Source organism: Hypanus sabinus, chromosome 9 (assembly GCF_030144855.1).
Source record: "Hypanus sabinus isolate sHypSab1 chromosome 9, sHypSab1.hap1, whole genome shotgun sequence".
Classification (NCBI taxonomy): Eukaryota; Metazoa; Chordata; class Chondrichthyes; order Myliobatiformes; family Dasyatidae; genus Hypanus; species Hypanus sabinus.
This window is the reverse complement of record NC_082714.1, coordinates 124,636,411-124,654,739: the sequence shown is the minus strand read 5'-3', so window position 1 is coordinate 124,654,739 and position 18,329 is coordinate 124,636,411. Positions and strand designations below refer to the sequence as shown.

Below are 18,329 nucleotides of genomic sequence, written 5' to 3'. Positions count from 1 at the left end.
AGGCAGCGTGTTCCATGCTCTGTGTAAAAAATCTCGCCCCTGACATCTCTTTTGAAATCACTTCCTCTCACCTTAAATGCAAGCCCTCTTTACATGCCCTACTGTATCTTCATCAAGAGCAATCTTTTCCCCAAAACATATACATTATTCATGAAATGGACATTAAATATTTGTCGTCATTCACTATACCAAGCAATTCAATACATTCCTTTGCAATATATCAATATCACTAATGCTTCCTCCCTAGGCACTGCATTAGTGAAACATTTGATTGCCTTTTAGACCATTCAGCCCATCGAATCTGTTCCGCAATTCCATCCTGGATTCCATTTAACCCTATCACCTTCATTCTCACTATATCTTTTATATCCTGACCAATCAGGAAATGATCAATTTCTGCTTTAAACATACACACAGACTTGGCCTCCACCACAGTCTGTGGCAGAGCTTTCCACAGATTTACTTCTCTCTGGCTAAAAAACTTCTTTCTTACTTCTCTGTCCTAAAGGGTTGCGGATACCCACACCATAGGAAACAACCTCTCCACATCCTCTCTGTATAGTCCTTTCAACATTAAGTAGGTTTCAATAAGATCCCCCCCCCCATGCCCCACATTCTTCTAAATTCCAATGATTACAGGCTGCCAAATGTTCTTCCTATGTTAACCCCTTCTTTCCCAGAATCATTCTCGTGAATCTCCTCTGAATTCTATCCAATGACAACACATCTATTCTGAGATAAGGGGCCCACAACTGTTGACAATACTCCGAGTGCAAACTGACTAGTATCTTACAAAGGCTCAATATTTTCTTCTTGCTATTATATTTTATTCCCCTTGAAATAATTGCCAACATTGCATTTTCCTTCTTTACCACAGATTCAACTTGTAAATTAACCTTCTGGGAGTCTTGCACAAGGACTGGTAAGTCCTTCTGCACCTCTGATGTTTGAACCTTCTCCCGATTTAGGTAATAGTCTGCACTATTGCTCCTATTACCAAAATGCATTATCATACATTTCCCAAAACTGTATTCCATCTACCACTTTTTTGCCCATTCTTCCAATTTGCCTAAGTCCTCAGCAGTACCTACCCCTCCATATAATCTTCATATTATCCACAAACTTTCAATTCCGTTATCCAGATCATTGACAAACAATGTGAAAAGCAGCAATTTCAATACTGACCCCTGAGGGACACCACTAGTCACTGTGAGCCAACCAGAAAAGGCTGCTTTTATTTCCATTCACTGCCTCCTGCCTGTCAGCCATTCCGCTATCCCTGCCAGTATCTTTCCTGTAATGCCATAAGATTTCATCTTGTTAAGCAGCCTCATGTGTGGCACCTTATCAAACCAAGTAAATGACACCCACTTCTTCCTCTTTGTTCACCCTGCTTGTTACTTCCACAAAGAACTCTAGCAGATCTGTCAGGCAAGATTTCCCTTTACAGAAACCATGTTGACTTTGGTTTACTTTATAATTAGTCTCCAAGTACCTTGAAACTTCATCCTTAATAATAAACTCCAACACTTTCCCAACCACTGAGGTTAGTCTAACTGACCTATAATTTCCCTTCTTAGAGAATGGAATGACATTTTACAAGGTGTCCATTGGTAGCAGGATTTGAGAGTGTGCTTTTCTCCATGCAGCCTTTTCAGTAGCATCATTAAGCTTCTGCGCTTCACTTGACAACACTGTTGTACATTGGAATGTGCCCTTTCACAACATTCACTTGGAGACTTCACCTTGCACTGGAAGACCAAAAGGTTTCAGGCAGATCTAAATATGTCTTTCATTGAGTTGATTTTTATCTCGCTTTGGGACTTTAGGATCACTGTACAGAGCACAGAGTCTTGTGTTATTCAGCTGCTTCCAACGAACCTCAACAAAGACCCCTGCATCCTTTTCCAAACCTTGGCCATAATCAACAATCTACAAAGCAGTGAACTGTGCCTCATCTACATTACATCCATCTTGTGGGCAGTTCATGGTAGGACTGAGGCTCCTGCATGAAGGAGCTGACTGAGAGGGCTCTTGTCATCACCAACCATGCTTTGTAAGTTCCATATATGAGGCATTTTACCAACTGATTTTGACAACAGCGTTGGGCAGCTATCCCACTAGGTTCATTATCTTCTTCTACTACAGGTTGTCCAAGATATTCCATATGGACCACAACCTGATTGGCTTGCAGTCTGCACAAACTTTAAGGGACAGAATATTCCACCAGAAGGAAGTCAATCTCACACTTCGCAACCCTGGGAACAAGTAGAACCTCAGCACTTAGTGGCCCTTGAAGAATGCACATGCATCTTGATGCAGCCAACACATAAATGTGACCTTCAGGATGAGAGCTATAATTAGTTATGTTTTTATGCTATTTTGAGATCTGTATGCCACCTACTGACAGATGACATCCATTTTGGGTTTCCAGATGAAATGGAAAATGATTCTCATGATCGCGGCAGTACAGGAGCATGGAGTGATCCACATGTGTGCTGTAATTTCATACCTGAAGACTGTCTTTAAGATGGAACATTGTTCTTAGATTCCCAACTTCTGCTCCACTTTGGCTCTAAACAATTCTCACTGCAAGCCCTCATTCCTTGAATCCAGATTTCTCAGCACCTTCCAGCAGTTGATGATCTGATTGATGATGAAGGGAACAGCCAATCATGGGACCAGCTTCCAAAGGTTATGCCCCAGCTTGTGCTTCAATTGGCTGTGGCCCCTGAGGTCTGTTCAAAATGGTGGCAGATACTGATCAATCTGCAGAACGAGCAGAAGGGGGCAATTTATCAGTGTAGATGTTGAGTTTGAATTGAATGTTGGGTTTGTCACTCCTCTTCTGTGAGCGCCTTTACTGATGGATTTGGCAAAAAGCACAGTGCGACACCCAAGCAAGTTAAGGTACAGTGTGCAGCCTTACCTGATTTCATGACTAGATTTCTCCCCAAAGGCCATCTTGAAGACGATGTCTCTTATTATTATTATTATTATTATTATTATTATTATTATTATCATCATCATCATCATCACTTTATTGTCACCAAACAATTGATACTAGAGCATACAATCATCACAGCAATATTTGATTCTGCGCTTCGCACTCTCTGGAGTATAAATCAATAGTAAATATAATAAAAATTTTAATTATAAATCATAAATAAAACTGGGAGACAGGTCCGGATATTTGGAAGGTACCGCCCAGATCTGGGTCAGGATCCATTCAGCAGTCTTATCACAGTTGGAAAGAAGCTGTTCCCAAATATGGCCGTATGATTCTTCAAGCTCCTGAACCTTCTCCCAGAGGGAAGAGGGACAAAAAGTGTGTTGGCTGGGTGGGTCGTATCCTTGGTTATCCTGGCAGCACTGCTCCGACAACGTGCAGTGTAAAGTGAGTCCAAGGATGGAAGATTGGTTTGTGTGATGTGCTGGGCTGTGTTCATGATCTTCTGCAGCTTCTTCCAGTCTTGGACAAGACGACTTCCATACCAGGTTGTGATGCACCCTAGAAGAATACTTTCTATGGTGCACTTATAAAAATTAGTGAGGGTTTTAGGGGACAAAAATTTGCATATTTGAAATCAAAATTTGTGCTGCTAGAAAAATGTCTCTTACAGCATCTTCCCGTTCCCTTACTGAGATGACTCCTGCCAAAGAAACTGCCTCCCACTTTGGAATATGCAAATTTTAAATTTGAATGTCTTGCATGTCTGTTAAGAGGCTTTCTTCCAGTTCAAGCCGACCAGGCAGGTGTCTACCTTTCATCCACACCTACGTAGGTGACCAGATCCCATGGTAGCATAGCACCATCAGATTTTATTGCTAGGTATAGCACATGTCTGTTCTGGTGCATCTCCTGCCTCAAGGCAGACTTGGCTTGATTGGCAGTAACTTGAATAGCATCATGTAATCCACATTCAACAGTGAGGTGGTCACCAATTTTTGATCTCCTTTCCCCCTTCTACTTATAGGTGAAAGTGATAATGTTCTTCGTCATTAATGCTGACTTGCTGCTAGATAGAAACACAAGTACACTAAATTGTAGCAAGTATGGGCCCATTCTATCTGAAGATCTGTTGTTTCCAGGAATTTTATTCTTATCAATGTAACAGATAAAACTTGTAAGTGCTCTAGGATTGAAGGCTGATCCAGACTCTGCTGCTTGTTTTCACTTCAAACCTCCCAGATAGAGCTCAGGACATTCCAGGAGGTTATGCTGTCTGCGCCTTCCCATTGCACAGACCATTATAGAAGGATTTGCAGAACTTCAATATGTCCAACTCTGTGCACAAATTAGGACATTCAACTTAAGCCATCCTCTTCCTTAAGATGCAGACCACACTGGGAGCTCTGAATCTTTTAGAAGGAATGCTCACTCATCAGTAGATAATCTTGGTGGACTCTGATGCAAAGAGACAGGAGCCTTAGGTCCCACACCATCAGTTTCAGGTACAGTTATTACCCTTCAACTATCAGGGCCCTGAACCAGCGAGGATACTTTCACTCTAAATAGATTCCACAACCTATGGACTCACGATCAAGGACTCTACAAGTTAACCACAATATCCCAAAGTTGTTGTTATTGATTCAGTATTTTCCAAAAGGTGCACAGTAGCTGCATTACTAGAGTCCATGCAGCCAAACAGGACCTGCGGCCTAACTCATCCATGCATACCTATATTAAAACGATTTTCCAGCAATTAGTCTATATCCCTGTTTTTCTCTCCTATCCATGTACTTGTTCGAACATTCTTGAAACACTGCTTTTCTGACGGCTTATTTTATTACCCTTTGCAAAAAAAATTGCCCCTCAGGTTCCCTTAAACTATTCACCTCTCAGCCTAATCTCACAGCCACTAGTTTTAGACTCCACTACCCATGGAAAAATTCCTAGTCGCCAATTCAAAACAAAATATTTTCCATTTTTAAATCCATTATATTTTAAATGTAGTATATTTTAGTTTCTATCATAATCTTAAATTTCAACCCTATTTTTCACCATGAAATTTGCTACAGATATTGGATAAAAATAGTGCTTTGCTTTTTTTCTGTCTGAGATCATTCTTCCACGTGATTAACCAGTTTAACAACATCAAAACTGCTTTTCCCCAAGACTATCCAAAAATAGAATACCCAGTAATTGCAAATGAAATGCATTTTTTGAATAATTCAAATGACATTGTTGCTCTGAAGATGCCATTGGCTGACCTCGTTACCATGCAAACGGCAGCATAAGAGTGAAAAATAGGGAAACTTACATTTAATAATAAAACAGACAAAAGGTTCATTGTACACCTGAGGACTGGAATAGAGACTGAAATTAACGTGTGAATTACAATATGTCAGTGACATACATACATCAAAAGGCCACCATCTATTAAGTGTGCAACAATATCACTTTTTTTGTCACAACTTATGAATTTGCCTCCAGATTGAAAATTAACACAATACAGTACATTTTTTGATTTTATTTTGCAGTTTTTATTTTATTTTTCAGATTTTCTTTTTTACCTTGGTTAAAAACAATGTTAGTTACTCAGGCACTTGATAAGGGTCCTCATGCAAGGTGCATTCAGAAAGCATGGGATCCAACAAGACCTTGCTTTGTGGATCCAGAACTGGCTTGCCTGCAGAAGGCAAAGGGTGGTTGTAGATGGTTTGTATTCTGCATGGAAGTTGGTGGCCAGCGGTGTTCCACAACGATCTTTTCTGGGACCTCTCCCCTTTGTGATTTTTATAAATGACCTGGATGAGGAAGCAGAAAGGCGGGTAGGTAATTTTGCTGATGGCACAAAAGTTGGGGTGTTGTGGATAGTCTGGAGGGTTGTCCAGGACATTTATAGGATGCAGAACTGGGCTGAGAAGTGGTAGATGGACTTCAATCCATATAAGTGTGAAGTGGTTCATTTTGAAGACAAAGTATAATATTAATGGTAAGGCTCTTGGCAGTGTGGAGGATGTGAGAGATCTTGGAGTCCATGTCCAAAGGACACTCAAAGCTGTTTCACAGGTTGACAATGTTGTTAAGAAAGTGTATGGTGTGTCGACATTCATCAACCGTGGGATTGAGTTCAAAAGCCATGAGGTAATGTTACAGCTTTATAAGACCACAGAACCCACTTTAAGTACTGTGTTCAGTTCTAGTCACCTCACTACAGGAAGGATGTGGACACTATAGACAGAGTGCAGAGGAGATTTACAAGGATGTCGCCTGGATCGGGGCGTACCTTATGAGAATAGGTTGAGCAAACTTGGCCTTTTCTCCTTGGAATGACGGAGGATGAGAGGTGACCTGATAGAGGTGTATAATATGATGAGGGGCATTCATCATATGGATAGTAAGAGGCTTTTTCCCAGGGCTGAAATGATTAACACGAGAGGGCACAGGTTTAAGGTGCTTGGAAATAGGTACCGAGGGGATGACAGGGGTAAGTTTTTCACACGGAGAGTGGTGGGTGCGTGGAATGGGCTGCTAGCAGCGTGGTGTAAGTGAATGCAATAAGGTCCCTTAAGAGGCTCTTAGATAGGTATATTGAGCTTAGAAAAATGGAGAGCTATGCGCTAGGGAAATTCTAGGCAGTTTCTAGAGTAGGTTATATGCTCGGCACAACATTGTGGGCCGAAGGGCCTGTAATGAACTGTAGATTTCTATGTTCTAAAGCTTTCTTGTCATTGTTCAGGACAATAAAAATTTGCAGTCCCTTTTCATTCAGTGCAAACAGCATGCTGGCAATTCAACTACTAAAATCACAATGACTACTTTTAAAACACGACTGAGTTATTTAAGGTGACATCTAAGGACGGTTGTTGCAATCATGGACCCCTGAAGCTGGAACGTTCCCTTGCACACAGGAGGTTGCTCTCAGATATAATCATATGAAATGACTCCTGATCATTTGTAATCGATATTGTCCCCGTGGCTTGCCGGGTTTTGCTGCTTGCTCTCATATGTTGAGACCCGCTCCGCCTCCATTTGACGTTTGCCATTTGCGGAAACAGACCGCAGTAGAAATGGCGATGAATTTCGAAGAGGACGCCTCACGTCCTAATGAAACAGGAGGGGATGACAAAGAAGCTTTAACCTGCCCCGTTTGCTTAGAAATTTTTGAAAATCCAATGCGAATCGAATGTAACCATATGTAAGTAACCATTTTATGTTATTTTTTTCTCTTTAAACCCGTCTTGGTTGGAAGCCAGCTTGGAGCTTCCTTTAAACTTGCTGAAATATATTTGTCTGTGGGAGAAAATTCACGACAAACAGTCTCCTTTCTTCAGTGGATGTTTAAAGCTAAATATAACATTCAGTATGTCGCAGTGAGTGCGCTAATATTTCAGTATCTGTTAGGTTGACAAAGGATTTGGGGAACTGCAATTTTTCTTTCTCTGTTTCTGCTCTGTAAATCCTATAAGATAATATTATAGTTACTGGTATACTAAATATATAAAATTCGCTGCTATCGGATCAGTGATCTAGTTGGTTTTGGTTTCGACGCATTTGAAAGTATGGAGTACTTCAATCGCATTTTCATTCTATCACGCAACACCCTGAAAGCTGGTGACTCATTTTAGTGGCTGTATTCTGCATAAAGGAGGATAAGTAGGACTTGATTTATTGAGATTTTATTTTGGGATCAGTTCTGGATTGTTCTTTGGAAAATTTGTGTATTGTCTATTTCACTTTCACTTTCCATGCTCCCTCGAGAGGCCGTTGGGTTGTTTTCTCTGGAGCGCCGGGAGGCTGAGGGGGAGATCTCTGAACAAACAACACGTACGAAGTGCTGGAGGAACTCAGCAGGCTTGCCGAAGGGTCTCGGCCCGAAACGTCGACGGTACTCTTTTCCATAGATGCTGGCCGGCCTGCTGAGTTACTCCAGCATTTTTATGTGTGTTGCTCGGATTTCCAGCATCTGCAGATTTTCTCTTGTTTGTGATGGGAGATCTCTGATAGAGGTTTGCAAGACTATGAGAGGCATAGGTAGAGTGGATAACCCTGTTTCCCAGGATTGCAATGTCTAATACCAGAGGGTATTACCAGGCTACCAGACTGAGGGTAGCAGACACCAACAGAATCAACAAACTCTTTAGTAAGGCCAGTGATGTTGTGGGGGTGGAACTGGACTCTCTGCCGGTGGTGTCTGAAAAGAGGATGCTATCCAAGTTGCTTGCCATCTTGGACAATGTCTCCCATCCACTCCATAATGTACTGGTTAGGCACAGGAGTACATTCAGCCAGAGACTCATTCCACCGAGAGCAACACTGAGCGTCATAGGAAGTCATTTCTACCTGTGGCCATCAAACTTTACAACTCCTCCCTCGGAGCGTCAGACACCCTGAGCCAATAGGCTGGTCCTGGACTTATTTCCACTTGACATTATTTACTTATTATTTAATTATTTATGGCTTATATTGCTATATTTCAACACTATTCTTAGTTGGTGCGACTGTAACAACCCAGTTTCCCTTGGGATCAGTAAAGTATGTCTGTCTGTTTGTCAGAGAGCATAGATTGAAGGTGAGAGGGGGCAAGTATCAGGGGCAAGTAAGGGTCGACGATACCTGGTATAGTGGGAGAGGCAAATACATTAGAGGCTTTTAAAAGATGTTTGGATATGCATATGGATGTAAGGAAGATGGAGGGATTAGTGTTTGGGTGCTTTTGATTTGCTTTTTAGCTGGTTTGGCACAACATTGTGGACCGAATGGCCTGTTCCTGTGCTGTACTGTTCTATATTCTATGTCACTTTCTGCTATTGAAACAAAATTGGTAATGACAGGAACAGGTGAAATAATGTTAGATCCACCAACCTGTCCACACTATCTGGGCTAGGTGTAGACTGACCCCACTGAGCCACCAGTCCCTGGAGGTAATTGAAGCAGGTATCAGAAATCATCATGAGGCACTCTACTGAGGTGCCACACCCAGAATGCCCTGACAACTTTTTATAATAGGTGGAGGTGGGAGTAGAACATTGCCTGTTTCGGTATCCATGTAGTTGCAGTCAGCAATGAAATTGACCATGAGCAAAATTGCAATGCCTAAATAGAAAAAATCGTGTTACCACTGGGGTAGGGGCTCACATACACCAGACCAATGCAGGTTTAAAGGCAAAACTTACAGAAAACAGCATGGTAGTGTAGTGGCTAGTATAAAGTTTTACAATACTAACGATTTGGGTTCAATTCCCACTGTTTGTAACAAATTTGTATGTTCTCCCCATGACCGTGTGGGTTTCCTCTGAATGCTTCAGTTTCCTCCCACAGTCCAAAGTTGTACCAGTTGAAAGGTTATTTGGTTATTGTAAATTGTCCCATGATTAGGTTAGAGTTGTTGAGTGGCTCACCTTGAAGGGCTGGAAAGGCCTACACTATGCTATATCTCAATAAATAAATAAATAAACAAAATAATCCTGTGTGACATTCTCATATCCCCAGCATGATTTTTTCTCAACTTCCATCACTCATTTCCCAGTTCCAGAAAACCAAGATTTCTCTTCACCATTTCTCCTTCATCCTGCCATCTCTCTTACTCTCTATCCCTTTCCTTCCATCTCTCTTGCCATTGACCTCTTCCCTCTATCTACATTTCAACCTGACCTTCCTCTGTTTTTGTCCATTGAGCCCTTTCATTTATTGCTTCTTACGATTATGTCTCAAAACTAGTGGTGGTGCCTTCTTCATGTCTTGCATTTAATCAATTAGTGCTATCCATTCTCCTTTGAATTGTTAATCTTCTGAAAATAATTTTGACTTTCATTGTCTACAATGCTGTTTCCTAACTCACTTACTACTTCTATAGTTACTCAAAAACTTCTTTTAACTAGCAACATACACAAAATGTTGGAATAACTCAGCAAGTCAGGCAACATCTACAAAGCGGACTAGGCAGTTGACATTCAGGCTGAGACCTTTCATCAATAGTGACCTGATGAAGGGTCTAGGCCCTTCATAGATGGTGCCTGACTTGTTGCACGTTCCTCAAAATTCCCAGAATCTGCAGAATCTCTTGCGTGTTTATTTTAATTGACATTTGGTGCCATTATTGAATAACTGATTCTGATCGTACATTAACTTTTCAAACTGAAGTAAAATCTAATCTTGTTTTTGTGTAGATTTTGCAGCAATTGCCTATCTGCACTCCAGAAGCCAAAAAAGCCAATTTGTGCTGTATGTCGCTTTCCTCTGAAAGGTGCAACCAGAGCTGTTGAAATTGAGAGGAAATTAGAAGTCACCCTTACAAGCTGCAGTGGCTGTGGAACTCAGGTCAGTGCTGTCTTTTTAGATGGTATAAACAGAAAGACTGGATGGATTGATTATTCTGGATCACTTTATTGGCTTGTGCATTTAATATTTTGGAAGTAAATTATACCTCATTGGGTTACAAGATGAATGTCATCTACTTTGAATACAGGATATGTTGTCTCGTCATATAAAATATATGACACCATTCATTTTTACAGGATTAATTTTTAAAAATAACAGGCCATAACATATGTGTCTGGATGCCTTTAACCATTTTATCCAAGAAGGGCTGGCAGGTTCTTGAGAGCAGGTGTCGTGTTTCACTAAAACAGCCACACGGAAGCTATAATTGGGAAATATATAAAAAGAACTTTATTTACACAGCAAACCTTCAGGAGAGGAGGAGAGAGAAGGAGAGAATCCTAGAGCATCTCACTCTACCAGTGCAATGTTTTGTACCTCTTGAGCACAAAGAGAAAAAAGATGAATGATTAACTGCAGTCTTAATTGCTATAATTAGCTACTTAACTTTAACATTTGTATTTTAGCCAGGTAGATTTACAGTTATATATTTATAATGGCAACACATGCCAACTAGCAGAACCCTTTTAGGATATTTACTGCTGGTGCCTGTTCCAAAAGCCTCAGTGCAAATTGCAGACACCCAAAATATACCCCATTTGTTAGTGTTGAAGGATGGCTAACCAGAAGGCTGAATGTCAAAATAGATCTGTCCTGAACTGTGCCTGAAGTGGTAGAGATACATAATTTAATATTGTGCTAATAGCAGGTACATTATCTTTCCTTGGCAAACATGAGGAAATCTGCAGATGCTGAAAATTCAAGCAATACACAGAAAATGCTGGTGGAACACAGCAGGCCAGGAAGCATCTATAGGGAGAAGCGCTGTCGACGTTTTGGGCCGAGACCCTTCATCAGGAAGGTCGAAGGGTCTCGGCCCGAGACGTCAACAGTGCTTCTCCCTATAGATGCTGCCTGGCCTGCTGTGTTCCACCAACGTTTTGTGTGTGTTGCTATTATCTTTCCTCATTTAGTTTGAATGGGACAGCATCTGAATGCCCACGCCCAGTAATTAGTTTCACTAGCAAAAAGTAACAGAAGTTAAATAATGTGTAGTTTTTTTCTCTGAAGGCTGATTCTCATTTTAATTAATCTCCATAATTTCATAACTTCAGAATGGGCCCTGGCAGCCAGAAGAATTTTTAAATGGTAAGTACCTTTTTTTAAAAGGGTTAGCAACCTTGCATCCACTGTCTCATGCATCAGTTCTGATTTCAAAAATAATGATGAAGAATGGCTCCAGTTCCCATGCCTAATTTGTTCCATTAATGATCCAAAGAACTAACCAAATTAGCAGAATACTCTGTGGTACACACTTCTGCTTTTATCCATATCATGGCAAATATAAGAGAAATATAACCATTGGAAGTTCAGAGAAATGTAACTAGTATAATGCAAAAAATACATCACTTTGTTTAAGCCACCACACTTATATTTTCAAGCCAAACAGCAAATTTGTTGAATTATCTTGGCTATTGAGCTGGTGTTCATTCCCATTCAGGAAAATTGCAAGCTATTTGTGTCTTCTGATGCAGTATTTTAAAAATACTTTCAGTGTGTTTGATTCAACTAGCACCTTGCACATCGGCAGAAGGTATCCAGTACAGCTGATGAAGTGGTTATATAACCAGCGGCAACTGTGCTTGAATTTACTCTATATTTGCATTTATTATAGATTTGGTACTTGGGTTTGCAAACTGACATCGTACAGAAGTGTAATATGCAGCAAGATATGTCAATCTGAAGATAGTGACATTCTTAGGTGATTTTTTTCCAACATTCGTGCAGATTAACTCTGTGACTGTCTTTTCTTGAATGTTTTTTTTTCAAATTGATCCAGGTTTACATGAATAAGTTGCGATCCCATAATGCATCATGTCCAAAATATCAGGACTTTATTTCGGAGGGAGTGAAAGCTTCCATGAAAGATCAGCATCCCAGTCTTAGGTGACTATTTTCAAGTATTATAGCTTCTTTTTCATTCTAAGTCACAGCTATTGAACTATAATCTTATTTTGTTCTGCTTTGTTTTTTCAGAGGCAGTCTTTTCAGGATAATTTAAACAAATGGACTGCAGTATTTATTAGACTGAATTTTATGTTTGTTGCTTGATTGTTGGGCAATTGTCTTCATTGTTTAAAGAGGCTAAGAATTCTTATAGTTATGAAGAAGATGATCCATTCAGTTTGTACTTTACAAGGATTGGTATTTATACTATAACAGGATCTGACTTTTGTGACTGTGCAGTTGCTTTGCAGGCTTTTTATGAACTTCCCATTAATTCAGCACTACAGCCATTGGAAATAATTATGCCAGAAGATTTCAGAAATGTTATTCCCTTTTCAAACTGCTTAGCAATGATATTTAAATATTTATTTTACACTCTGCTCCTATCAGGAATGATCTAGTTAGGGTTTAGTTTTAGGAAAAAAGACACTACAGTGCATCAAAACTTCAACGGGGAAAAAAAATAACAATAAGCTTCAACAGAGGATTTTGTAAGTTGGATGTCCTTTTTTTAATTAAATGATTATTTTTAGAAACATGGGGCTGGAAACTCTTTGACCCCCTGAAAAATGTAGAAAGTCAGTTGTGAGCAGTGGAACAACTTACTGAAGGTTCAGTGCTACAGAATACTTCAACAACAAATTACAAGGCAGGATACATAATTTAATATTAGAAAGGATTTTGCTTGTCATGAAAAACTGCACTTCCAACATGGTCTGCACTATCTGTGGGCCATTGGGATGGTAAAAGAGCATGGAAATTGCATTTGAACATGCATGGGTTGCCAGTGGGCATACTTGACCATCTCCATGCATTACTGTGTCAGGTGCACAAAGGAGCCAGAAAGAAAATCTCAAGACTTCCATCCTTATGGCAAATAGCCTTCAGTTTAAGCAAAAGTTTATATATATAATATAAAAATTATATTGTGGCTCATATAAACATTGTGCTATGTCAAAAGTTCTGTTGAGGTAGAGCATTATTATTGGCACAAATACCAATTGAATTGAAATGGAGATGGTACTGCTGAGAATACTTCTGAAATTTCACTTAATGTGTTAAACACACTGGAATTGGTATTAGTGTGATCATAATAATAAGAGACTGGGTGGAGGTGCATTGGAGCCAAGACTGTGCACTTTTTTAGTTTCAAAACGGGGGTTATCTTGTGATTATTGAGTGGCACAAGGTGCTCTACCCATTTTCCACCCCTTCAGACAATAAAAGCATCTAATGCTGTAACTACTACAGCTGTTGAGATCATTTAATTCTAAACAGGTTGTAAATGAAGACTATACTTTTCCTCTTCTGGATTTTGTTACTGGATTTTATAACTACATACATTTTGCCTTTTTTTTTATAGCATGCCCAATCGATTTACTTTTACTTGTCCATTCTGCAATGCAAAAAACTTGGACCAAGACAGCTTGGTTGAACATTGTATTTCAAGCCATACTGGAGAATATGCAAAACGGGTAAGATTTTACAAAGAAAACTTATTGAATGGGTTGACTCAAGATACTTTACTGCTATAATATTGCTCTTCCTTGAAGCAACAATTTAATTTTTGAGCATATAATTTAATTATAATATTCAAATTTAACACAAAACTGCCCTTAGCTTGAGGTATGATGTAATTGGTGGCAGTATATTTGCCCTCTGAGTCACCGTGATATGATAAACTATTTTGAAGTGTCTTTATCTAAATATTGATGATGATTGAGTTCAGTTTGTAAAAACAAAAGTTACATTTTAATTGATTTAATAAATGTAAGACATTTATTTTGTAATCACTGCTCTCAGGATTACTTAGAGCTCAGATCTATCCTGTTCTTGAATTGACAGCTGAACATTGAGTACAACATTGTTTGCATTTTTTTAATCCATGCTCTTAAAGTATAAGTTTCCATTGGGTGCTTAAGAATCAATTTAATCCATTTCATACAACTTCTGTGCTGTATTTTACCCATTCTAAATGTTGACAAGATTATTATTTCAGATGTGCCTTGTGTGTTAATATACATAATTCAGTGCCTACATGTATGTTGAGCTAGTAGCTGTTTAGATAAAAATTGATGAAAAAACAAAAAGCTGAGTATAGAACTGAAGAGGTTTCCAGTTGGGATGAAAGTTTCTAAGGGTCATTATTGATGCCCACATTTATTGTTCAGATGTACCTGGATTTGAGTGATGGATTGAATTTAATTTAAGGCAATAATGACCTTCAAAAGGCCTAAGACACAGGGGACTACAGTGTAACGTAGTGAAGCGGTGTAAGGAGAATGGGAAAAGCATTATGTGATGATAACCATTTTCTGAGATCTAAGAAATATGGGAATATTGGGGATGCACATGCAGCTTGTATTGCAGGTACGTACTATATAAGAGGTTCTCAAGATTGAGAATTTCTAAAGGATATATTGTTAACAGAAAGCATGGAAATTGTGAAAAATCTTAATATAAAAGATTAGTCATGATACATCTGGAGTACTGTGTACAATGTTTGCTGTTGTGCTCTTGAAAGAATGACAAGGCCTTAGAGGGTCTCTAGTGGAGACCTACCAGAATGATGGCAGGTTTTAGAAATTTCAGTTAGATAGGGGGAAAATATGAGTAACTGAGGTTGTTTTCCTTTATACAGAAAAGGATAGCAAAAGTTTGATAGAATTGCATCGGAATTTTTGGATTTAAAAATGGATTAAGAAGGGGAAACTTTCTGGAGACAGATGGACATGATCTTATTGAATAGGATAGCAAACTCCAAGGACGGAATGGCCTATTTCTCAATGGTTCTTGACATGGATTTTAATTACTAATAGACATAGCAATAGGTAACCAGTGGATTAACCCAAGGATCATTTCTTGGCTCCATGAATTGAAGACATGGAAGAACGAACAGTAATCTAGTGTTTCCAGATTTGTAGATAATATGAAATTGGTCTTTTGAGAGATGTACTGTGATACGGTTTGAATGTGTGAGCAAAAGACTGACAAATAGAGTTTAACAGATAGAAGTGTGAGGTCATACACTATGGTAAGAATTAAAAAGTAGATTATTTTCTGGATTGAGAGAAACTACAAGTGAGTGAAAAACAGGAACCTAAACATTTCTGGTAAGTTAATTGCAAAAAGTTAGCAGACAGGTCCAACAGATACTTGAGACAAATGACACTCTGGTCTTTATTGCATAGAGGTTGGAGTTTAAAAATAAGAGAGATATTGTTACGGTTGTATAGCTGGAATACTGTGCACATATTTAGTTCTCTTACCTAAATGAAAGGATACAGTAACATTGGAAGCTGTACAAAAGGGATTCATCCTGCTAATTCCTGGGCTGTGAGGGTTGTCCTATCAAAGAGTCTACAGTAAATAGCTTGGGCCTGTATTCTTTGCAGTTTAGAAGAATGAATGGTGGCCTTATTCACACATATGAGATCTTGTGTGTGATTTTATCAGGGAAACATGACCTTGCCAGTACTCCAGCAGAATACTTATCTTTGCACAACTCTAATTTTGCAGGAAATTCCCGGAAGTTAGCAACTTCAGTGTATTTGAACTTAAACCGATCCTTTGCTCTTCACACATCTTTGCAATTGACTTTTTTAAAGTTCTCTGAAAATGATTACTGTGCAATTCCTGTTTATTTGGTTTTTGGTTAAGTTGAAAGAGGAAAGTTTAAAAAGGACTCAAGGAGAAATTTCCTCATGCAGAGGGTGGTGGGTAGACAGAACAAGGTGCTAGAGGAAGTTGTAAAGGTGGGTACAATTATAATGTTTATGATATATTTTGGCAAGTATATGGATAGAAAAGGTTGAGAGGGATATGGGCCAAACATGACATATGAGACTAGCATGGAGGACCCATTTACCTGCTGTGTAGCTACTGTTGTGCTCTTATTTCTTCCAAGGTTTGCCCTATTTGCTCTTCCATGCCGTGGGGTGACCCAAACTTCAAAAGTGCAGACTTGATACAACATTTGAAAATTCGTCATAGATTTTCATATGATACTTTTGTGGTATGTACTTTCTTGTTTCAGATAACTTGAGTGTAAATAATAAAGGAAAGCCCTCTTACAGTGGGCCACGTTTACACTAATCTTGGTGAAATGTCTTGGCTGTGGGGGTCCCTTTACATTCAGGTGGTACTCGTGCCATCTAAGGGTACATCTGGGAAATTGGTCATTTGGAGAGGCTGTAAACTCCAACGGAAGATTGGAGGCTGGAATGAAGGCAGGGAAGTGTTTGCCCTTCCCTTTGTCATAGAGATCAGAGGATATAATTGTGACCCCCTTTTGAGGTTGCTAATAATCTATTTCTCATAACTTGTGTTTGTTTCTTATGCTAAACAACAATGTTCCAATGTGTCTCTATGGCAGGAGATCTGGAATTTCCCATAGGCAGTTCCATGTTGATCGCTTGAGTGTAGCAGGTGTGGAGTGTTATTTTTCTGAAGCCTCACACTTAAGTACAGTGTAATGCTTCTTCACAGTGCTGCACTTTAGAATACCATCTTTCAAAAGAAATAAATAGAGATTCTGCCTGGCTTCTCAATGACCTAAGATAATACAGTAATATTTTGCTGGCATTTGTCCATTAATCAACAACCTAACTGATTATCTAGATATCTAGTTGCTTATATTCCTTACATAATTATAAATGCAATTGACAGGTACTAAATTGGTTTTCAACTATTTGGGTGTAGTCCTATCTGAAAGGCATAATTTAAACACAAACTTGTTCGGTTGCCACTTTGGGTGTGGTCCTGTGTGAATGTCACAGTTTAAACTGACCTTGTTTGTAAATTGTTTTTAAATTAGATTTGGTTTTCATTTTGCCTTTCATCCAAAGAATTTATCGAACCAAAGCCCTCATCAATAGCTGTGCGATCTATACCTCTCAATAACTACCAAGTTGTTAAGCGAATGACTGTATAATATACTCCTTTTTTTTTAAACAGGATTATAATGTGGATGAAGATGAAATGCTCCAGGAAGCCATTGAACTATCACTTCAAGATAGAAGTATGAGATATTAGGGAACTAATTTTTCTCACAAAGTAACAGTTGAAGTTCATCGAATGAGTACTGCCCTATAGGTTTTATATGTAATTAAATCTTTCCTGTGCACTTTTGATGATCCATCAGTTACACGTAAAAATATGTTGGGGTGGGAATTATATTAGCAGATCTAACATACTAAGGTACCCACTATATCAAATAAATATTTATCTGAAGATTATTACAGCACTTAAATCTTGATGTTTGGTAATGGATATAATTACTTTTGATTAAATCCCCATTATAATGCCTTGTAATTTGTATTAATGCCCAGCTTGAAATAGCTTTTGAAAAGATCAATAAAATATTAGTTGGATTTCAGGTATGAACTGAATTGGCTAATGCTTCTTTATTACTACTAATAAGTTTGTTTTATATGCGTAAAGTTCACTCTTTCATGACTTAATTGGTACTTTTATAAAACATCTTCACTAGGGCAGTGTCAGCTTCTGAGTAGAAAGAAATTTGTTATTCTATCCTCAGGAATGCAACACAACCATAGGAATAAACAATGACAACCTCCAGTCCCACAGCCAAACCATGTGAGAACTGTTCAAGCTTCCCCCTATCTGTGCACATCTGATCTTTTATTCTTTTATTCTCTATTTCCTCAAGTGATACCTGATTTTCACATAAATTTATCTACATTGATTTTCCTCAAATACTCTCTTTCAAGTAAATGTGATTTACTTCCACTTGGTTTTGTGGTGGCAAATGAGACCCACAGACATTATTACCAGGGCCTCAGTGTCCCTTAATAACCAAGGTTCCTTAAACCTGTTAGCTTTGCCTTTCATTCAAACAAGAGTATACAGATAATGTACTCTCAATGTTTCTCTTTTGAAAGCCTCCCATTTAACCAAGCACCTCTTTGCTGGTAAACTAACTATCCCAATCCATGCCTGCCAGATCTGATGCCATCAAGATTGGTCTTATTCC

The 18,329-nt window shown here is 38.9% G+C and overlaps 1 protein-coding gene across 3 annotated transcripts; it reads left to right on the top strand.

Moving 5' to 3' along the window:
* The first annotated feature begins 886 nt into the window (after positions 1 to 886).
* LOC132399779 (E3 ubiquitin-protein ligase RNF114-like) lies at positions 887 to 17,719 on the top strand. Of its 3 annotated transcripts, none has more exons than XM_059980512.1 (7): positions 887 to 922; positions 7,006 to 7,145; positions 10,117 to 10,267; positions 12,168 to 12,274; positions 13,698 to 13,809; positions 16,242 to 16,349; positions 17,291 to 17,719. In XM_059980512.1, exons 2-7 carry the CDS (start codon positions 7,018 to 7,020, stop codon positions 17,366 to 17,368), a joined length of 684 nt encoding a protein of 227 aa, XP_059836495.1. In that variant the 5' UTR covers positions 887 to 922; positions 7,006 to 7,017; the 3' UTR covers positions 17,369 to 17,719. The 3 variants fall into 3 exon arrangements, with proteins under 3 accessions (XP_059836495.1, XP_059836496.1, XP_059836494.1); XM_059980513.1 differs by lacking the exons at positions 887 to 922; positions 7,006 to 7,145 and adding exons at positions 1,865 to 2,056; positions 2,149 to 2,910; XM_059980511.1 differs by lacking the exon at positions 887 to 922 and having other exon boundaries at positions 3,157 to 7,145.
* The last annotated feature ends 610 nt before the right edge of the window (positions 17,720 to 18,329 follow it).

Bases quoted from the DNA above. Each gene is read 5' to 3' on its own strand.
- LOC132399779 (XM_059980511.1), top strand. From the start codon at position 6,955: ATGTTGAGACCCGCTCCGCCTCCATTTGACGTTTGCCATTTGCGGAAA. The intron at 7,146-10,116 runs GTAAGTAACCAT...GTTTTTGTGTAG, and splicing joins CGAATCGAATGTAACCATAT to ATTTTGCAGCAATTGCCTAT. The intron at 16,350-17,290 runs GTATGTACTTTC...TTTTTTAAACAG, and splicing joins TTTCATATGATACTTTTGTG to GATTATAATGTGGATGAAGA.